Source organism: Phaseolus vulgaris, chromosome 5, assembly GCF_000499845.2.
Source record: "Phaseolus vulgaris cultivar G19833 chromosome 5, P. vulgaris v2.0, whole genome shotgun sequence".
Taxonomy (NCBI): domain Eukaryota; kingdom Viridiplantae; phylum Streptophyta; class Magnoliopsida; order Fabales; family Fabaceae; genus Phaseolus; species Phaseolus vulgaris.
The window spans coordinates 19,317,052-19,340,579 of record NC_023755.2 but is presented as its reverse complement, the minus strand read 5'-3'; the positions used below and the strand labels follow the sequence as shown (position 1 = coordinate 19,340,579).

At 36.4% G+C, this 23,528-nt stretch overlaps 1 protein-coding gene across 4 annotated transcripts in view; it reads left to right on the top strand.

Moving 5' to 3' along the window:
• The window catches only part of LOC137835252 (probable leucine-rich repeat receptor-like serine/threonine-protein kinase At3g14840), a 30,830-nt gene extending 14,602 nt beyond the window's left edge, over positions 1-16,228 (top strand). The window contains exons 14-24 of one of the 4 annotated variants that reach the window (XM_068643671.1): positions 8,181-8,246; positions 8,326-8,358; positions 8,450-8,490; positions 10,377-10,753; positions 11,020-11,215; positions 11,296-11,433; positions 14,399-14,517; positions 14,603-14,813; positions 14,932-15,169; positions 15,308-15,457; positions 15,640-16,228. In XM_068643671.1, coding sequence (XP_068499772.1) covers positions 8,181-8,246; positions 8,326-8,358; positions 8,450-8,490; positions 10,377-10,753; positions 11,020-11,215; positions 11,296-11,433; positions 14,399-14,517; positions 14,603-14,813; positions 14,932-15,169; positions 15,308-15,457; positions 15,640-15,994 — 1,924 coding nt within the window. In that variant the 3' untranslated portion in view covers positions 15,995-16,228. Of the gene's footprint in view, positions 1-8,180; positions 8,247-8,325; positions 8,359-8,449; positions 8,491-10,376; positions 10,754-11,019; positions 11,216-11,295; positions 11,434-14,398; positions 14,518-14,602; positions 14,814-14,931; positions 15,170-15,305; positions 15,459-15,639 lie in introns of those variants that run through there. The other 3 variants (XM_068643668.1, XM_068643669.1, XM_068643670.1) reach the window with 3 other exon arrangements.
• The last annotated feature ends 7,300 nt before the right edge of the window (positions 16,229-23,528 follow it).

Sequence of the window (23,528 nt, the reverse complement as noted above, 5' to 3'; positions counted from 1 at the left end):
AAAAAAATATATTTGTTTTCCCCCTGAAACCAACGAGTTGGTGATGTGTGATTGAGTTTGAACTTTCTGAGTTTCAGTTGGATATTAGTTAATTGGGGATCCAAGAATCCATAAACATCTTGTTTCCTTCTTATTAATATAATAAAGTAAATAAAGATATAGGTGGAAGAGACTTACATCATAAAAAAATAATTATGATGGATATATTAAGGTTTCCATCTGCAAACTCTAAGACATTCGCCATGTATATGTATAGAGGGACGTCGTTGTTTCTTCCAAAAATAGTGTCATCCCATGGAACCTCCATGGGGTCTGTACCTATAGTCATAACAATCTCTAATAAAGAGGCTATAGGATCATCAATGGAAACTGAATGCTTCTTAATTTGCACACTTGGTATTCGACATGGTTGCTAAAAAATAAAGAACATTTGTATTAAATTAAATATACATAGATATAAATTAATAATTACAAATTAATTTCTTATCGAGGGTTCCAGAATAAGTCGAATGAGGTGTCTAGGCCAACCTATGAATGTCTGAAATGCCTCGGCCACAGTCCTTACCTCATCTGTAGGCAGAGGAACAGGAGCTTCAAAAACCCGTACTTTCTCCACCATCACCTTAACCACATCAGGGGGTAGGGACACATTATGTAAGGTAGTGGTCCCTTCAGAGAGTTTCCCTATGGCCACCACCCGAGGAGTAAAACTATTGTCTAAAAGTAGCTCACAATGGTTTATGTGATCAATGTCATTCCATGATGTTGTAAGAGCTTCAAAACTTCTCATTATGCTCGTGCGACTAGAACCACAAGCGAATGATCAAGCTGAGATGGAACCTACTGCAATAGACCTAGGGTTTGTAGGTGCTCCTGAAACTCTTTTTGCAACTACTGATACAACTGCTCATCAAACTCCTTCTGCAACTACTATCTTAAATCCTTGGTGATTTCTTGCCATAATTGATTGATCAATTCTTGGATGGGCTCCGTTGAAGATGAACCTCGTGGTGCAGCTCCAAAGAATTGACAAATGCCAACCCCTGATCCAGCAGCATGCACACGACCAGAGTGCTCAAGTCGTCCAATAGCTTCATGTAGTATATGGTGATGACCTTGAGGGACAAAATTACCTTGGGAGATTTGGTCAACCAAGGAATCCTGCAAGACTCCAAAATTATATAATTTTTTCATATAATTAATATCGTAAAATAGATGCACAACTAGATGAAAATAATTTACAATTTTTTTCTGAAACTTCTGTGATTGCTCAAACCTATATGCACCCGATCTTTTCATTCAGGCTATCTTCCATTTTTGGTGGCGGGTAGGTGAGATGGAGGTTAACTAACCCATGAATCATCCCCATATTTTTAGAATTAGGATTCAAGGATTTCTAAGGAGATTGGTGATTCGCTCAGCGTAGGCCACTCTGCTTTCTTCATCCTTAAGCATTTTTTTGGGCTTCAATCTTTATTTCTTGGGCTTATTGAGATTTCAAATTCAGGGGTTGACTCTACATCCTCTTCAACCTTAAGGTTTGTTAAGCATGAAGCAACATTGTCTTAACTTAGGCTTTAAGCGAAATCTCCTTCTTCCCAAACTTGGTTCATGTTGGCTTCAACCACTTCTGAGTGAAATTGGGCTTTCTTGATGGTTAAGTAAGCTAATATACTCGCTCAACGGATGCTTGGAGATTTTCATTTTGCTAAGTCAATCTCCATGTGCTGAGCGAATTGGCTCTGATGCTCCATCCTTGTCTACTTGTTTTCTGCACAATATTCTGTAGTTTCCTTTTTTCCTTCATCTTCTTCAAGTGCAGTTGTGCTTTGAGTGATTAACACGCTTTCTTGTTGATAATTGTACATATTCTTCCTATTTTACATGCCTTTTAACTGTGAATTTTTTCTATGATTAGTCACTTATCAGTGGTGTCACGCTCTTCAGTTAATTCTCACATGGGATCAATTTGTGTGGTGTTGTTAGATGATGTGAATGCAACAATAAGAATACATGATTCTTTGACATTCTTAGGAGCAACTTGAGTTGGTCATGAAATGGCACTTTACTTAGAATTGGATCAATGTTTTAATTCAAGAACTCACCAAGACTTTGCACCAAACCAAAGCTCATATGGAAGTCCATATATTGTCAAATGGAATCAAACAACAATGATGAAGAAAAAGAAAGGAAAACCGAACAGAAATGTAAGAATAAGCTACTGTATTGAACCGAACAAATGAAAACAAAGCTGGGAAAAACAAATACAATCGGTGGAAACGATGAAGAACACTAAAACAAACCAAAATTACCGATTGAAATTGAAGAACAAGATGAAGGAAGATGACTTATGTGATTGAAGCAAGGATTGGGAATGGACACGCCACTTGGATGATGAATGTTCCAAGATAAGTGCAGATTTGCCGCCACTTGAATGCTCCCAATGCATCACAAGATAAGACAAGGAAAAGGAGAACTAGTCTCACAATCACTCACAAATGGAGCATAGTAACTTTACTCTATTTTTCCAATCTGAATTGTGAAGGACCTAAGCCCTCCTTTTATAGGAGCAAGGGCTGGTCATTTACATAGCTTATTCCCTAAGCTACCCAAAAAGCTCCTAAGATCACACCCCCCTTACTAAGCTCACTCCCCAAGCTTCTAGAATTTTCTAAACTAAAGCCTAAAGATGCTTTTACAAAAGAGGTGTCTAATGTTTCCCTCTAAGCACCTTTCTAAACACTATTCTATATTATTTACAATTTAAAAGAAACTATAAAGAGAGATATTTAATTGAAGCCCATTCTTGAAAGCTTGTAGACTTCTTTGGCGTTAGGCTTGATCCTCTCTTTATTTTATGTCTTCTTTTAATTTTGAGAAGACTAGAAGGAAGAACTTCAAATGTGAAGGTGAATGACCTCTTCCTTCATTAATAAAAGCCTCCTTTATTTGATTCTCATCATTAGAGGAAGGAGTTTTGACTGAGTAAGATGCTACTTTTAAACTCTGGGCATAACACTCTCGAACAACTTTGGGATTTTCCTTCACCATGATAATTGAGTTGCTCTCAATAGGGAACATCGTAGCCATACGCGACATAGAGATGACAACACCGAGTTAGTGAAGTGTTCGATGACCAATGAGAGCATTATATGAGGTGTCTACTTCAACTATGATATATCATACTATCAATTATTGGGACGTTGTTTTGGTATCGAATGTCGATAATAAATCGATCTACCCTCGCATGTACTCGTTCCCTTGCAAATCCCAATAATAGATCTGGCTAGGAATTGATTATAGGAAAAGCTTGCTTCGTAAGATGGGTTGAATAGAGCTTGAACTCAATTTGCATAACTTAAAACAAAACAATGTCTAACAAGCAGAGGAAAGAGAGAACTAAGCACAAACTTATACTAGTTCACCTTACCACTTGGACTACGTATAATCCCCTTAAGTAAACCACTTAAGATTTTTTCTCTAACCGATTTTTAATACCTCTCAAGGTGCAAGTATGATACACCTCTTTAGGTAAACCAGTATTAATGACCCCTAAGATCAAACCACTCTCAAAAAATGAGAAAAACACTCTCGAAAGAGAGAACAATATATACTTCATTTTGAATGATTTACAAAGGTTTAACTCACAACCCAAATCACTTGACGTTTTACGAAGCAGATAGAGTATGTACCAAAAGAAAAACTCTAACACAAAATCGTATTTCTCTTTAAGATTGTTTTCAGCATTAGAACATGTACATTTGAAGTTCATGTACTGCATTGTACCATATAGTCGTTAGATGCTTTATTTGGAAACTTTTGTACAAAACAATTTCTTGTGCGTCTTGGACGTGCGAGGCAATTCAAAATGTTTATTACTTTGTTAAAATGTTAACATTGAGGCTTTGAATTCATTTTACTCAAATATATGTTCAAATATGCATTGTTGTTCTTTATTTGTGCATTGGATGCTCTATGAAACTTCAACTTTATTTGCAATTTATTGGTCTTAATCACATATTTGAACTTCAAATATTGAAGCTTTAACACATCTGAACCTGAACTTTCCATAATTTAAAATTTTTTTCATCTTTCTCGTATTAGACGTAGACACTTGAAAATGAATCTTCTTATTTGAAAGTTTCAATGCATCTTGATCACTCGTTCAACTTTGAAATAACTTTTGTATCCATAAATAATCAATCATTAAGGCTTAATCGTTCAAATTTATGTGTTTCTCTTCTCACTGACTGCGCGAATCAAGTGTTGTGACACCTTCGTTTTTTATTAGACGCTCTAAAAAACCTTTGACTTTGAAGTCTTTGGAGGTAACGTAAACCACGCGTTCCAAATGTTGTAAGTAATTTTTGGAAACATTTTGAATACCATAATTAGTAATAAGCATTATTTAGAGGAATGGTATCACTTAATCATAATTTTTTAATTTTTTGAATTATAAAAACCTTATATTCCAGAAATTCCACTGTAAATATATTTTCAAATAATGTCTACATTTGTGCAAGTTTTAATGTTAAAATAAAGTGAGGTTATAACCAAAACTTTCCTTCTTAACATTGTGGATTTAAAAACCTTCGAACAATGTCTTAATCTTAATTTTTAAGGAATATTAGTACTTAAAACAATTTATAATCATCATAGAAAGTATATTTAATTCAAAAAAAAATAAAAAAATAAAAATAAAGATTTAATGTTTTCAAGATGTTGTGTTTTACGTTCAGAAATACGAAAACATCCCAAAAATATTTAATTAGTTATTTTAAATGAAAACTTTGATTTGTATTAATTAATAATATAAAAAAGATTTGAAAAATGGTCAAGCAATGTCAGAAAGCATTCTAAGAACACATAAATCAAATCTAGACATTCCCTAATATGTTAGGTCTGTTAGAATTATAGGGCTAAAACAAGAGGGGTGAATTGTTTTTGAAAGATTTTTGCAAGTATTGAAGGTAGAGTGAACGGCTATGAAGAATTAATCAATGGAAAATTTGTCCAACCAAATATAAAACTACTTTTAAGCTAGATGTAGAAAATCAACCAATTGTTTTTACGAAACAGACAATTGTTTTTATTAGCACTTTATAAAAACAAAGTTAAAGCAGTTTAAAGAGTGTAAGGATAGAGAGATTCACATAGAATTTTTATACTGGTTCAGTCAACACCTGAGCTACATCCAGTCCTCAGAAACCACTGAGAATACACTATGTAATCAACCTTAGATTACAAGCTACACACACCAAGAGTGATGATCTTGAACCCCTCAAGAAAACACACCACTCCTTCCCAAAAACCACACCAAGAATGTTGATCTTGATCCCCTCAAGAACACACAACACTTCTTGACAACACCAGTTCTTTACAGAAATACAATTCAAAAAGAGAAAGGAATAGAATACACCTGATACAATCACAGATTGGATTGAAAGAATACACAACAGTCATATTCCACTCTTAGCAAAAAAATCCAAAGCCTTAAGAAATCTTGGAAAAATTGATTTTGAAAGTATTAATTTCTATCCATAACAACCAGGAGTGTATAACCACTTATTTATACTCCAATCAGTTGTTAAAAACATTTAATGCAAAAACCAAATTAGTTTTAAAACAAACAAAACAGATTAAATCAATTAAACTGAATTATCTTAAGGATTTTCAAAAAAAAGTCGGTTAATTTTTCGAAATAATCAACTGAATTGGTTTGACAGAAAAGTCAACCAAAGTCAAACACTTTAAAAACCCTTGAAACAAGCTGAGAGAGAAACAACCGATTAAAACGAGAAATCAACAGGTTGTTTTTCTGTTTCTCTTTGAAAACACATATTTTTCAAAAGGATTAAAATCAAATAACCTTGGATCAATTCTATGAGTGGATTACAAATTCAAACTACTAAAAACACTCCCAGAAACCCATCATCAAAGTCTTTAAGAAATCCACATAGATTTGGAGACATCAAAGTCAATGTTCAACAATCTCCCCCTATTTGATGAAGACAAATCCCTGGTTTGCTTGTGTTGATCTATTTGAATTTGAAAGCACCTGCAAAACATAAATTGTGCATGTACCAGAGAGCAATCATATGTAGGTTTCACTAGCACCAATGAACCAGGTTTCACCATGTGATTTCCATAAAGAAAACCATCAAAATCAATGTGAAACCCAATGTGAAAGAGGTGCAAAATGAGAGTGAAACAGCTGCTAAGACAACAACAATTATAAACAATTAATAGCAACAAAAATTCAACACTAAAAACCATATAAATCTCCCCCTATTTGTCTCCACAAATAAAGTAAGACAAGGGATAAAACCAGAATTTAAGAAACTCATTTCTTAAGAAGAAAACCAGAAAACCAGTGTGTGTGACAACACTGTTTCAGCAACAAACCTGTGATACCATATCAGAATTGTAGCAAAAGTCTATGGTGTATCAGAGCTATGACAACAGCAAAATCAAAGTACCACAGACCCTAGAAATTTCAACAAGGAGACCACAATTTCTCCCCCTATCTTTTCTACATCCAACAGTTCCCTTTCAAGATATCATTCAATATCTCAGCCTTTTCCCTTTGATCCAAAATATCTATTTCAAATGCTTGAGGAAGACCTCAAAGTATTTCTTTCATCAAGTTCCAAACTTGAAAACTGAAAGTACTAGCAATGGAGCACTTAAAAAAAGTTTATCTTCAAGTTGGTCTCACAACCTAAATCACATTCTCCACACAACATATGTCATCCTTATAACTTGATGTCAACAGAGGCAAGTCAATTGGGATAAAAACACATCCCTAACCAAGTACACCCAAATCTTTTGAACCATCAACAAAATATAGTTTTGTCTAGGGAGCTGGTGTAATGTTTTCTCCTGCAGGAACTGAATTTTGTACAGTGACATATATTCAATTGCAGTCATTGTAACAAAAAACACTTATCCTTGGGCAACTCTTCCAACACACACAACCTAATATCCCATAAACAACAACATAATAAACCCAACAAGATGAAGACTCCAAATTTAATCACATATACAAATATTCATTAACCCATGACCACCGATGTGATTGCCATACATAGAAAGCTTTGAATTTCAATGAAAGTAAGGAATATCTCTTTATTATCTAATTGAGAGACACAAAGAATGCATATTTGACCCATAATGGATTTTGAAAGAAAAGAAACAACTGTAATCATGCATGAGAATTCATAACAACTTTATTCAAAAGTGCCAGAGGTAAAGCAATCAGTTGTTTCGTGAAAACAATCGGTTGTTTTTCCGAGACAACTTTCAAAGCAAATCATCTTTCCAAATCTTTTATAAGAAAAATAATTTTTTAAAAAAAATTAAAATTTCATTAATTATTAAAAAATATTATTCCTACTACTGAAAAATTAAAATTTTATCTGTGTTTCAATTCATTCAATTAAGATAAAAATATAAATTCAAGTATGAGGGTTGTTAGAAGGCTTTTTCCTATATATGTATGTAAATCTATAAGAGTATCTTATCAAAGTTTTGCTACAAAATATTTTAATAAGATGACTAATTTTTTTAACTATCCAATTGAAATTTCTTCTTTATATTATTTTTTATTAACAAATTTTAAATATAAGACTTTACTTAAAACTAAATCCATTGTCACTCTTAATATTAACTCCTTTAGATGATTAAAATAAAACATTCATTTTTTTAGTATATTAAATTCATTTTTTTAAAAATAAAATAAAATCAAGGTCACACTGCAATAATGGATGAATGAAGTATAATTTTTTCTTACAAAAATATAAACTAATTATTTTTTATTTATGCGGCCAACGAGCCAACTTGTCCCGCTCCGCTGTTGGCCCGCGCGGACTGCGGGTTATGCGAGGCAGGTCAAAACGGGTTAGCGGACTAGATTAGTGAGTCCATCTTGCACTTTTAGTAGCGGACTGCGGACAACCCCGCATTGCCATTCCTAATTATGAACAAAGTTTTGACTTAAGTTTTTCCTTTTTAAATTAAGGTATTGAAAAAAATGTTTACATATAATTAATGTTTTCTTTTGTTTTACTAGATTTGAAGGTTTAAAATCATGAAAAAATTTATCATAAAATTATTTTGATGTCCCTTGATGTTTCTTGTGATTTATTATTATAGTGTCCGAATAATAAATTTTTTTGCAGAGATATTTCATATAATAATTTAAACATCACAAGCCGAGGGAGTGAGACTTGTAGTAATGGAAATAGGTAAGAATAGCTGCAATTGTGCATTAATTTGTGTTTGCAAATATAAGGAGCTGAGTCACAATCTTCCCTTTATGTACAGGAACTTATTTGGTAACTCCATCACGAATGGCTCGTAAGTTAGAATTTTGTTTTGCATTATAATTTTATATTTCCCTTATGTGAGGAATATGTTAATGCATTATTTCCCTTTCATCATTTCTTAGAGGAGAAGATGCATGTTTGGGAGATCATACCTGTTCAACAAGTAAGTTTCTTTGTGGACAATTTTCTACTTTTCAATTTAAGTTTTTTTAAACCTATTAATTTTAGGTTTTATAATGTATCCTTTTGAAAGTATTCTTAAAAATGCATAGGAGCTCAGTTATTAACAATACAGGAATAAGAAGGGAGCAAAATATATAGATTGAAATTTATCCTAATTTTCTCTCTCTACGTTGATACCTCATCCTAGACCTTTTGTTCATAAATAGGTTTAACAATATAATACACTAATAACTTTGATTTTTGACGGTCTACATCGGTGGAATAATTGTTATTTTACATTTAGAATGACATGTTTCAGATAGAGGCCGTCATTTTGATGAAACTCTATTACCATTAAAGTCTTTAAACAAAACTAAGTTTCGTCTTAAAATATAACATAGAGAATCTAAGTCCAATCTTGAAAATAAATTCTCATTAAATCCATTATTTAATATTATTTTTTCTACATGTTAAGATTGGAGTTTCAATTAGTTTTGAAATTGAAAACAAATAATAAAATAACGATAGAAAACATAAAAAAATGAAAATAGACAAAAGAGTAATGAAACAGATTGTCTGGTGACAATCGTCTATATCAACATTCAAATTGTAGAAACAAAAAATAAAACTAAAATTAAATGAAATTGAGTAAAAGATCTGAATGAAAATTGTAAAAATGAAATTGAAACAAAATGTAATTTAAAAATTGGAATTAAAATGGATAGAGAATAATAATGAAACTATGTGCTAAACTATTCAAGGAATGCATAAATGTAAAAGCAAATTAAAGCAACCTAAATTCAAAAGAACATATAAATGAATTTAAAAACTAAACACATTGATTTCATCACTAAATTTTTCTCTAGATCAGACTATCTACGAACTATTGTCTAACAAATTCTTGTTATAACACTGAAATTATAAGTATCTAATCAGAAACATATACTCTCTTTTTTTCGGCAACAGAAACATATACTTAGAATGCTATAATTGTAAACGACATAATTAACAAAGACGAAATTTAAAAAGAAACAATGGAATTCTTCAAAGCAAGAAAAGAAAAACTGTAAACAGGAAATATCTCTAATTCAAATCATCTAATGAACTGAAGACTGTAAAAACTAAGAAAATAAAATAGAGCATAAGAGAAATTAAAAATTAAAATTGCAATTCATATAAACTAAAATTGAAAAAAGTTAATGCATAAACTGGACTCCCAAAAGTCAGGTTCGAAGTCCCTTTTAGCTTGATCTATCGGCAACTTTGGACTCTAAAAGTCAAGTTCCAAGCGTCTAAACTGAAGTTATGAAAATAAGGATTTTAATGAAAAGGGAATTAACCAAAACGGATCTCAATATAAAAAGATATAATCCAAATAGTAGACTAATGTTAGTGTAGAAAAATATAGAAATACATTCTAAAAGTACCATACTAGTAAACGAAAACTCTTATTTACTAAAAAAATACAAATATGTACTAATTATAAGAAATAAGGAAAAATACACACTAAAACTTTAAAAGTGACCAAATTAGAGTTATCACTTGGAAGTCATGAATGATTTTCTAATTCTTTCATATAAGTTCTCCAAAAAATTTCATATAAGTTCTCCAAAATGTAATTGATAAGTTTAGACTAATTCTTCCCATGCCTACTTTTGAAGTTGGTGCCAACCTTCGAGCATACTTAAATCATGTTATGTGTGTCTTGGAATCTAAAATACAATAACACATTATCACTTTTCTTTAACTTGCTTTACCTATATATAACTTAACACGACTTCCTTTCATATTCATTTTCAATAAGAATGAAATGGATAGTTGAAGGAATATATTATCATGTGGTTTTATTGCTTGATGATATATAAATTGCTCTTGTTTGTCCTATAGTGTCATACAATCTTCATATAAATTGTGGTGGACAAGAGGTAATAATCAATGGAATCAGATATGAAGATGACTCAGACACTGGAGGGGGTGCTAGATTTATTTGGAAAGGAAAGAGAAATTGGGCAGTTATCACTACTGGTAACTTTTTGACTAATGATGGTGGAGGAAAATATTTACCATCAAGCAACTCTTTGCCTTTTATAGAAAATGTTGCCCTATACAAGAGTGCACGAGCTTCTCCCATTTCATTGACTTATTATGGATTTTGTCTGCTAAATGGAAACTACACAGTAGTTTTGCATTTTGCGGAAATTGTGTTCATTGATGGTGAAACATATAGCAGCTTAGGAAGGAGAGTATTTGACATTTACATTCAGGTATGGTTAACAAATTTTTTAACCTTTATCATTGGGGGTTTTCATATAGAAAATGGAAGTAGTCACCTTATAGATTGTATCAAGAACATGTTGGATTGTTTTCCTAAATAGAATACCATATCAATATACATTTTCTACTTTATATGTTACTAGTTTAACTTCATATAATCCATGGTTATTTGCTATCATTTTTCAAAATGATTTGAAATATTTAAGACTTTTAATCATGATGAAGCATTCACATTTTTTAAATTTAAATATTGCAGAGAGAATTGGTGAAGGAGGACTTCAATATTGCAGAAGAAGCAGGAGGTATTGGTAAGGCAATCACAAAAAACTTTACTGTTGTTGTGAGTAGTAATACCTTGGAGATACGATTGTCTTGGACTGGAAAGGGGACAACTAGTATCCCATCTAGATCAGTATATGGTCCTCTTATATCAGCTATAACTGTGAAATCTGGTAGGTTGTCATTCTTTGTAAGTTTCATGTTGTGTCATCTTAATATTATCATCTAACATCTTTGTATAATAATCAAGCAGACAATCCACCTCCCTCGGATAACAGATCAGTAGGAGCTGTGGTTGGAATTGTGGTTGCAGTAACAGTTGTTATCATCCTTGTGTTTTCTATACTTTGGTGGAAAGGCTGCTTAAGAAAGAAAAGTTCTTTAGAAAGAGGTAATTGTACAAAAATTACCAAGTTAACCATATTTATACTTGTAGTTAACAAATATCATTATATATTATTAATTGTTTGTAAGATAAAGTCAATGATTATCACACATTTCAATAATTTTAAATGAAATGTTTTTTATCAGAAAAAAAAAAAAGAATTAAATTACCCTTATATAAATGGTAAGGTTGCTAACAAATCTACCAACCAACCCAACAACCAAAATAGTACATTGTTGTGGACTACTACACAACTGTGCTTGCCAATATAACAAAGACACCTCAGTAAACCTCCAATAATGCTAATCAACAGAATACATCGTATTGAAGCTAAAATAGAAGGGTCATTATAACTACTTCCCTGCTCTTACTAAGAAACTGTCCTACATTGTCTCTTGCGTCCCTTCCATTGCATTCAAATTTAGGCCACCCCAACCACCTCCACAATCTATTTAAACATTCATGACTGCAAAGGGGTTCAACTGCAACCTACATAGCAACAAAACTACTTCCAAGATTGTGACATCATCATAGAACCATACATAGGCAGAAATGCCATTAAGAACACACTGTGGTATTAAAAGCTGTAGATGCTTGTAGAAGTTTGACTGGTACAAGTAGGTGCACACACTAAAACATGACAACTCACAAAACTAGTTGTTCAGGCCAAGAACTCCCTTCTGCAGCTTAACAAAGGTTAGCACAGGAGAGATATGTGCATATGGAACTTGTTCTACCTCTCCTAATGTTTGGGTATACTACATTAAACTACTCCAACTACATAAGGTAGAGATCTGCATAGATAGAACAAACCCAATTTACTTTGGGGGAACATTAGCCTTGCCTAGGTATAAAAACTCATCCCAGTAAGAGGGTGCAGAACTATCATATAGACTTTAAGCAAATCATTGGACATTGTATCCAATTAGGGTAGGAAAATGTGACTCTAGGATTCCTTTGTTTCAGTCATTCCCACATAGAGTTGTGTCATGCAAAAAATTTCTTTAATATCAACCTTGCACTTCCTAAAGATTATATTATTTCCAAGTTCCAAATCATCCAAACTATGGCTAACCACATATCTTTCCACAAAATTTTTTGTTTTGCATTTAATTTAGCTAAATGGAAGTTTAGGAAATGTTGCTTTTGGTTGGTGTGGTGAACACAAAGAACTACAACCTATTTTTCTCACATTTGCCAAACATTACTGGATTTTTTACACCCTACAATGAGATGTGTTACACTTTCACACAAGATATTAGATAATTCAACCCTCTACGTAGCAGTTGTGCCTTTTAGCAAGCGCCAAACAACATGTTGTGCCTTAGGGGACACATTAATACACGAGAACATAAAATAGCATACTTCCCTTTGTTGGACATTAAATGTCTCACATACATTTATATGTTGAATTTACTATATATGCCCCCTTACCATCTACCTTCCATGTCTAAGAACCCTCCATACTCTTTACAATTTTTTGACCCCCTTAAATTTGCATTAACAATGCTTGTGTTTCCCAAACAAATATCCTACACCTCCAGCCTAAGCACCACTCCCAAGTCTAGTCAACTCATCCCCTTGTTTCAGCTATTAAATTATCTTTGTCTTCTGAGATAGAATATAGTCTAAGGAAGCAATTTTTCAGAGAGACCTGATTTACCCAAGCGTCCTCCTACAACTTAGCCTTAATACCTTTCTCAACTTTCCATTTTACATGGCTATTGATCCAGTTCCCTTGTTGGCCTTTCCCACAAAGCTTCCTCAAATCTTTCCATCACACAAACTCCGTCCTCATTCGTTCTAGTTCATCTAGGCTCATCCATGACCCGTACTTAGATTGTTGTACTTCTTTCCACAAACCTTGATTTTCTACCCCAAGTCTCCATTTCCACTTAGCCAGTAAAGTTGAGTTAAACCTCCCAATCTGCTTTATTTCTAAGCTTCCTGGTCCTTGTCCTTACATAATTCCTCCCATTTAATCCAGGTTATTTTCTTTCCCTCATTACCCCAACACCACAAAAATCTCATTTGTATTATGTTAATTATGTTACTACAAACAGACTTAGGGATCTTAGACACAGATAGGTAAAACAGAGGGATAACAAACAAAACTAATTTTATAAGACAAACGATACCAGCAAAAGATAAAATTCAACCCTTCCACTTTGTAAGCTTATTTTTTATTTTAGTAACAAACTCATTCCAAAAACATTGCCTTTTTAGCATTCCACCCACAATCATGCCTAGATATTGAAATGGGATAGCCATATGCTTATAGTTTAAAATTGTAGAAAAGGTTGAAAGCTCGTCGTTTCCAATCCCAATGGCACGTATATTACTTTTATGAAAGTTAACCCTTAGTTCAGATGGCAGTTCAAACTCTCTTAAAATACTCTTGATAGTAACAGTGTGTAAGACCTGATAAAGAAACAACGTATCATCTGCAAACTGTAATAACTCAACCTCAACTTTTTTTTCTCCACTATTATTCCTTGAAACAGATTGCTCGTCGTAGCTTTTCTAACTAACCCATGTACAACAATAAAGAACAAAAAAGAGGTCAGTGGTCTCCTTGTCTCAACCCTCTACCTGACTTAATTTCTTTTGTAAGTCTGACAGTTACAAGAATAGATACAGAAGCAGGTTCCAGCCATGCTGTAAAAGGAACAATCACGATGACATCATATCAAAACTGATGAACAACTTTCATAGTTTTTATACATTTAACTATTTCATTAGATACCAAAATTAACCATATTTACAAACATAGTTAATTACATATACCCGAATGGACACAGAAAAATTCTCAGAATTTTCGCCCTGAAACACGTGGATTTTTCGTGTAAGAAAATTAAATTATAATATTGTGAAAATTTAAATATATGCCCTACTTAGTGTATCCAGGTAACATGAATTTTTTTTACTACGTATAAGAGGTCTCTGATATTTATTTTTCTTTATTTAACAGAGCTAAAAGGTTTAGAATTAAGAACAAGTATATTCACTTTAAGACAAATAAAAGTAGCTACAAACAATTTTGATGAGGTGAATAAGATTGGAGAAGGAGGATTTGGTCCTGTGTACAAGGTATTTTGTCTATAATTTTGCATATTGATGTTTTAAAATTATTTTACTACATTCAAAACATATAACATCATCCTTGGAAATGTAGGGATGTCTATCAGATGGGACATTAATAGCAGTAAAGCTACTCTCTTCTAATTCAAGACAAGGGAATCGTGAGTTCTTAAATGAAATAGGAATGATTTCTGCTTTGCAACATCCTTATCTTGTTAAACTCTATGGATGTTGTGTAGAAGGAGATCAACTATTGTTGATATATGAATATATGGAAAATAATAGCCTTGCTCGAGCTTTATTTGGTAAATCTACTTATTATATCATGAACTTTTGATTATTATCACTTATTTGATATATTAACTTACGAATATGACTATATATGTTACTTTTTTCCGTTTTATATCATTTTCACAAATGAAGGCCCTGAAGAATTCCAAATAAAATTGGATTGGCCAACAAGGTACAAGATTTGTGTTGGTATTGCTAGAGGTTTGGCATACCTTCATGAAGAATCACGATTGAAGGTTGTTCATAGAGACATCAAGGCCACTAATGTGTTGCTTGATAAAGACCTCAACCCAAAAATATCTGACTTTGGTTTGGCAAAGCTTGATGAAGAGGAAAACACTCATATTAGCACCCGAATAGCTGGGACATAGTAAGTTCGTATTTTTTTTGTGTAAGTTTCATAGAGAAATATTTTTCATGTATATGATTGTACTCTTAAGAAACAAAAAAATAAAAAGGATTTATTGAGGCTGTGTAGCTAATTAACTTTTTAATTTTCATTATATAGTGGATATATGGCTCCAGAATATGCCATGCATGGTTATTTAAGTGATAAAGCAGATGTCTATAACTTTGGAATTGTTGTGTTGGAAATTGTAAATGGAAAGAACAATATCATTCACCGACAAAAAGAAGAATCATTCTCAATTCTTGATTGGGTGAGTACTCTCAAAATCTGATCATGCCAATTTTTTATGAGAATATGAACTAGCTGTTGGTAATGTTATTTGATTTCTACCACTAGGCTTTAAGAGTAACATGTTGTACATTAGTCACATATAGATATGTAGAACTTAGAATTTATTTGGAAGGAATTGTCTTTATACTAATTGCTTTGCTGGCACAACTATTGAAACAAAAAGGTGATCTAATGGAGCTAGTGGATAGAAGATTGGGTTCAAAGTTCAATAAAGAAGAGGCATTGGTGATGATAAAAGTGGGTCTGTTGTGCACTCAGGTGACTACAACACTTAGGCCAACAATGTCAGCAGTAGTAAGCATGCTAGAAGGAAGAAGTGTTGTTGAGGAAGTGGTTACAGAGACAAGTGAGGTATTGGATGAGAAGAGGATGGAGGCAATGAGACAATATTATCATTTGCTAAGTATGCAAGTGCCATGGACTGCTTCATCTACATCCGCATCAGATCTTTATCCAACACACCTTGATTCATCTTATTTGGACAAGAGAAATTAGCTCTTGAGAGAAATTAGCTCTTGAGAGAAATTACAATATTTTCTCATCATTATTGCAGTTGTGATTCCGTTATCTAATGTGTTTTCACTTTAACCCTGAAACAATGTTAATCTTTGGCTACAAACCACTCGGTCAGTGGTGCTTGTAATACCCAACAACTTGATATTAAGGAAGTTGGGTCCTGTGATCATGAGTTTATTGTTTTTATTGTGAAGAAGTCATTTTGTAAAATAATTTTATTATTTTATTGAAGTAGTGTTTTTAATTTCGTAACTATTAATTGACTGTGCATATAAAATTAATGATTTTTTTAATTTATTTTTAAATTAAAGTTGTGCATAAAACACTCTGCTTTTTATTTGTAATTCTTTCGTTGTTTAATTGTTTTAAATCGATGTAAGTTTTCTTTTAATAAATTATGAAAGTTGTGTATAAAAAGTGCAACTTTTTTTTGTATTTTTAAAATTTTTATGTTATTTTGTTATGGTTTATGAAGAATGAATTTTCCATAATTTTTTTTGAATGTTTTATTTGTTTTATTACGTTATTAGTGAGTGGGTTACTTTTCTTTGGTTGTATTAAATAGGTTAGAAGAAATTATGGTAGGTGGATAAAGTGAAAGGTAAAGTTAAAGAAGATTGAATGACTCATTATAATTAGGTACATTAAGTCATTTCATGGACTAGCTCACCACATTCACTCGAGATGACATATGCCATGTTAATATTTTTTGTGTTATTTTATTACGGTTTTAAAAAGAATGATTTTTTTTTTATAAATATTTATTTGTTTTATTACGTTATTAATATTTATATTACTAAAGAAGACTCTTGAATGTAACAGAATTTTAATAAAGTGAGAAAACAAATATTACAAAAAAAACTTATTATTATTTATATGAATAATTTCTTGAGTATGAAGTTTGTTCAAAGAATAATAACATTTATTTGATTTATATTGAAGTGACTAATCCATTTTGTTATGGATGTGATTGTTATTGGTCTTTTTATCTCTTATCACATGTGAGACTAATAACACTACAAGAAAAAACATGAAATAAAAACCAATTTTAGAGATAAAAAATAATTAGTTGTTATAGTAACTAGATTAGAGATCATTTTAAAAACTAAAAAAAAAATTGGTTTCTAAATTAGTTTCTATGATTGCTAAATTAGATTATAAATTTGGAAGAAAAACTTTGGTTGCTAATTAGATACCAATTTAGAAATCATTAAACAATAATAGAAACTAATTTAGAAACCATTTTTTTTATTCTGTAAAATGGTCTCTAATTTAATTACTATAACAACTAATTATTTTTTGTCTCTAAAATTGGTTTCTATTTTATAATTTTTTTTAGTGTAATTATCCTTTTGAACTAAATGAAATTAAACTTTATAACTCTCGTAAATTAAACTTTATAAGTTGTAAGTTGTACACAGAGCTACCAAATGTCATTAGTTTAAAATGACAAAAACAACAAACTATACATAATGACAAGGCAACTGAAGAGAATTAAATTCTTCACAATTGGTTGTGGACTAAGTTGACGAGTGATTAACTTTTGAACATCTCAAATTCATAATTTTCTTAATTATACTTTTGGGCATGGACACATAGTTCATTTTTCTAAATAAATAAGTGATATCTTCAACATAAGTGATAATATGCTCGTAATAATGTAACATCCAAAAGGAGATTTCTTAACATCTTTTTAAACTTAGTTTTAAAGTGTCTTTACTGAAGAAAAAAATATACTCAGCCAATTCATCTTCTCTCAACGAAATTATGCAGAAGAGGATTTTGAAACTTTTCCAATATATTTTTGCTCAATCATTTATAGGTTTGCTGAGTCATATTTCAATCTGCTAAGCGCAAGCCAAATGCACTCAGTGTAATTCATTGGCTCAACCATTTTCAACTTAGCCATTTTTAGCCCAACACCAAAAATTGTCTTTAAAGTTAATCAACTCAGTACACGGGGATGCGCTTAGTGAATTTTTTATTTATATAACATTATAGGTTATATTTTTTATCCATTGTCGCAACCCTGGTTAGGACAGAGGACGGTGAACTAAAAATAGAAACAAAACAAGAATGGACACCAAAGTTTATTTTGAAAAAGTATGGAAAAGATGGTTTGGAAATCACATTTGGGGTTCAAAAGTTGTTACTTGTAGGGAATGTATTAGAATCTGATCCTGTCGGTTGACTCAGTGCAAGAGCGTTGCCTCGTCACGATCTTCCTCACCAGCTTGACACCACGTGCCCTTCAAGTTCGCTCCACAGATAGCCTCTGAGAACCTGAAAAACACAGTGGCGCCTCTGCGCCGGTGGCGCTCCGACGCTCAAGTGAGATCACAAAATCACTAGAAAAACAATGTGTGTAAAAACAGCGTGTAAAAAACTGTCCTCTGAATCTCACTCTGATTCTCTTTTATGCCTCCCTCTGTACCTGCGCCTAACAGAATTCTGTTATGCCTCTCTGGCACGTGTCAGAACCCTGTTGTGCTTTTCTGTGGCAACGTACCTCCAGAATCAGTAAAACGGGAGTGTCTGCGCGTGTCTGCGATTTGTCTGTACCTTCAGCGGCACAGAGTGCACCTTTGTCTGGACCGCGTCCCTCTCAGATGATGACACGTGGAGGCATGCAATCAACCACACACGTGTCATTACTTGAAGGCTCTAGCGCTTCTCACTGCGTGTCTAAGTTATCCCCTGGCGGAGTAACTTAGCGCATTCCCTTCATCTGGGTAAATCGCATACTCTCAGGAGAACGCCAGGTGTGGCTGGTCTTAAGCACACTCACCAGGCATTGCTCTCTTGTGCGAACGATTCCCCTCTCGCGATGTCATGCACGTAACGGGTTGAGGGAGTCACCAATCACTGACCAGTTTACTAGCCCCCCCTCAGGCCACTCTCATGCACGATTCTCTGAGACATGTTCATGCGAGGTCCGTGCGTAACGCTCTTGCTGGGAGCCTCAGCCCCAGCTTAACTGCGTGTAACACGAGCCCCCGATGACCATGCATCCGATGACCGATCGGTGCTCTATTGCTTCTCGCGTTCTGCCCCCAGGTGTTCATCTGGGAACTGATCTATCGATGACCGCTTGGTTACTGGCCACCGATCACCGTTCTGGGTGATCTGTCCCCTGACTTCTCTGCCAACTGGTCTGTCGGTGGCCACTTGACTACTGACCACCGATCACCTCTTTGGATGATCTGCTCCCTGATCTCTCTGTCACCCGGTCCATGTGTCACCCTACGGGTGGTCCACGTGATTGTCTTTTGCTGACGTCATCAACCACCGATGACCGACCGGATCACAAGCCCCTCAGTCTCGAGTTGTGAACTCGTTCTCAGCGAAGAGACTAAGTGGTCGCGACCTTGGTCCACGTGGCAAGTGGGCCCATGTCACGTGCTACCTCACGTGCTGCCCTTTAACGTTACGACTACCTCCCTTAATCTCGCAACACGTGGGCGCATCAACGGTCAGCGTGGAGTGTCGCTAGCGCTTCCCTTCTTTTCAAATAGGCGCGCGCCTTTACTGTTTCTTCATCTTCTTCAATCAACCCCCAGAATCTCTGCGAATCCCCTCTTGCGTTTCCATCTTTCCTCCAGCTTTCTATCTTCAGGACCTTCGCGATCATTCAAAGGTATGGTTTTTCTTCTTTCTTGTTCCATTTAGGTTCTTTTCATCGATTGCATTCGTCCCTTTCATCATCATGCATCCATCTTCTCCGTTTTTCCTCTTCTCGACCCAGGCTAGGGTTTTCACACTCTTCACTCTGCTCTCTGCTTCTCCCTCTTCCTCTTTCCACCTGGACCTTTCTCTCCTTTCCTTCCTCTGTTTTTCACCGAACTATTCATCATTCCCTCTCCTTCCATTCATTATGACTTTTCGCTTTTCCCCCACTGCAGCTATCTATCAATGGCTCGCTTGAAACAGACCACTCGAATCGTCGCCTCGTCTTCTGGTGCACAGCCTTCCGCAAGTGCTCCAGCTCCACCACCGCCCGTTGCAATCTCCTACCACGACAACGCCAGGGTCTATGACTGGGCTCCCCTGGCGTTGCTCGCTGAAACCTCTACCTTGCTGCCGCAAGGGCACCTAAAATCCCTCCTGAGCAGCGACCCGGATGAGCCCTCTTGCGCCATCGATCGGGAGAACGATTTCAACATCCGCGTCTGCATTCCCCCTCGAGGGATGCCCATCTGCGCGGACGATAGGGCCACCAATGGGGTGCCCTTCGTCTTCATCTACTCTGCCATCTTCAAAAGGTTGAAGCTACGCCTGCCCTTCACCTTTTTCGAGAAGGAGTTGATGATGGAGCTGAACGTCGCACCCTGCCAACTCCATCCAAATGCCTGGGCTTTCATCCGGGCATTTGAAATTCTCTGCAATTACTTCGGGCATAACGCCTCCGTGGACGTGTTCCTCTACTTCTTCGAGGCGAAGAACCCTGGGGACAGGTCCTGGGTTAGTCTGAACGGGGTTGCTGGACGGGTGCTCTTGGGCCTGTATCAGCAATCCTTCAAAGATTGGAAAGGCAGGTTCTACATGATATCTGCTACCCCACAAAGTCCAACATTGCTCGAGGGGTACCCCCTCTACTGGGTTCTTGTGGTTGAGTTCAAGAAACCCCGGGATCTCGAGGCCATGGCCCCCTACGAGCGCGAGTTGTGTGGGTTGTTCCTGGGGGCCAAGTACAACTTTGCACTCCTCATCAAACATGAGTTTGATGTGTTGGCTCTGAAAAAATACATAGGTAGCTCTTCTTCTTCCACCTCTTAGGATACTTGCACATTTTCATGCATGCTTGCATTCATTTTGACTTACTTGCATAACTAGGCCTTCTAACTCTTCTTTTTCCCTTCGATGTAGATACGATGTCAGGGAAGGATAGGAGGAAAGCTTTGCTGGAGCTTGCCAAACTCCGGGGGGCCAAAGGGACTGGCTCCTCTTCTTCCACCACCGATCCTATTGCAGCCCCTCCTCTCTCGGTCGCGCCAGCTGAAGGCCCCGAGCCAGAAAGGAAAAGAAGGAAGCTGGTGAAGGCCTTTCCTTCATCTGCTGCTGCTGCTCCTGCTCCTGCTCCCTCAACCGAAGAGGAGAGCTCTGACTCTCCTCTCATACACCGCAAGAGGACACTTCCAGCGGTTGGGGGGGCTTCATCTCTTCAGCCTGGGGAGATTGAGGTAGTGGAGATAGAGGAAGGTTCACCCTCGCCCCTCTCTATTCAACCTGCCCCAGTGCCAACATGCTCTCTCTCCCCCAAACAACTGCCATCCCCAACTCCTCGATCGCCATCTCCTCCCCCAGCAGGCCAACCACTTGGTCAATCCACTCCACCTGCTGGGGGTGACTCTGCTCGCTCGGGGGATCTCCCGGGACCTCACGTGTCGCCACCACCACTGCCAACCTCCGCTGCTACCGCTGAAGGTGGTGGGACTAGCTCTCGACCAAGCGGCTCTGGAACAAGTAATGAGAACTTCAGCCGAGTCATTGCTCTGGTTCGACAGCTCATTTGCAGCCGGGAGCTTATCGAGTGGACCGGGGAGGAGGTGGACATGCACCTGGCGAAGCAGATTTTGCTTTCCTTGGAGTTTTCCACCCAGCACCACAAGCAAATAGCCCTGGAGAAGAAGGTAAAGGAGCTTGAGCATGACAAGGAGTCACTGCAAAGTGACTTCGAAGCTGCCCAAGGGTCCGTAGATCTGATGAGGGGCATGGTGGAAAAAGCCAGGGGGGAGTACCTAGCGCAGGTCCAGGAGACCATCAAGACTGAGATCTTGATGGGGCAAACCGTCAATTCTCTGGACTGCGAGGTGGTGCAACTGCGGGCCGAGACCTCCTCCCTACGCCAACTGAACTCACAACTAGTGGGGGAGCTCGAGTCCACCAGGGAAGCGGCCGCTGCAGGGGAGAAGAAACTTGAGGAGGTGGTAGGCAAACTGTCTGAAGCAAAGGGCCAATTGGAAGAAGCTACCTCTTCCCTTGCTGCCCTTACCACCGAGAAAAATGCTACGGAGGCCTCAAAGCAAAAATTAGAGGCTGAGAACGCCGATCTTATGAATGTGGGTGCTGACGCCCTTACTGACGGATTCGAGCTGGCGCTCGAGCAGATCCGATGCGTTCTCCCAGACTTGGACCTCTCGCAGTTCAGCATTTATCACGAAGTGGTAGATGGAAAACTCACCCCTCCTCCTTGAGCTCTTTCTCTCTTTTTTTCTTTGTAATTTCACACTTCTGCGTAATTTGTTGTACTTGAACTTGTATAAACTTTGTCGCTTAATATATACTAGTTTCAGTCGCATATCTCTTTCTCCGCATTTTCTCAAGCTTTGTCTTTCCCTTTGCTCACGACTAAATGTTAACCAGCTTAGGCCTAGCGCGATCTGCCTCCTTTGATCTTGGCCTCTACTTTGATCGCGACTGACAACTCCCTTAGCTTCGTCCTTAACAGCCCTTGTGCACTGCTTTGTATTGGATGACTGACAAGGCGTAGCCTGTCTGCTAGCTTGTTGCGTAGGAATTTGTTTGGAAAAGTTTCCTCCGACAAGGAAAGACTGATCAGTCATCGTTCTTCAAGCAACGTACCCACCCAACAACTCATCAGTCATCGTTCTTTTTACTTCACTTTGCTTGCCTATCGCTCTAGCGCTAAGTGCATAGAGGGCATCGATCGTCAGAGGTGATACCTTGTTTGGCGAAACTTGCTCAACTGCGTGAACTCAGCAATACTTGAACTTGACCCTCCATGCGCTGCTTTTAACTCGAGCAAGTTGTTTAACCTTAAAAAACTTGGCAAACTGTTAACTCAAAGTAAACTTGAGCAACCACCAATTCTTCGGCGATGACGTTCGACAAAATTTGTGAACTTAAGGCAACAAACCCTAACATAAAATCACTTACTAGGCAGCAGGTTTTTACTCAAACTAGTATTAAAATACAGTTTACCTGATCTGCCAAGTGAAATCCTCTCTACTTCTGTCATCGCCTGGAACTCTTCTGATCTGGTACTCGCCGCACAACCCTTTTACTGTCTCATCTTTCACGCCATAAGGTTCTGGCGATGTTACCTTTATTCTTTTCCTTGACCTGATCATCGTTCCCTCATCTGGGGATAGAGGCGCCTTTCGGATCCTTCTCTACCTCCCTGAGTTTCAAAACAATGATCTGGTCTTACTGGGTCAATCGTTGCTGTTTCACTTAAAGGGGGAAAGGCATTTTCCTTCCCTTCCCACCATTTAAGGTCACAAACAGCCCTGACCTTTCAGCTCATTTTGCCTGAACTCGCTCAACGGCGAGAAGGACTTTATCTGGCGCCTCTACTTTGCCCAGGGTTTACATCTCCTCTTCCCTGGATGCACTGAGGACTTTTAATCTTGCCTCTGTCTGCTGGTGCAGAGAGGTCTTTTCATCTGATCTCGCCTGCACTCGCTCAAAGTCGAGGAGGACTTTATCTGGTGCCTCTACTTTGCCAGGGGTTACTTCTCCTCTTCCCTGGACGCACTGAGGACTTTTAATC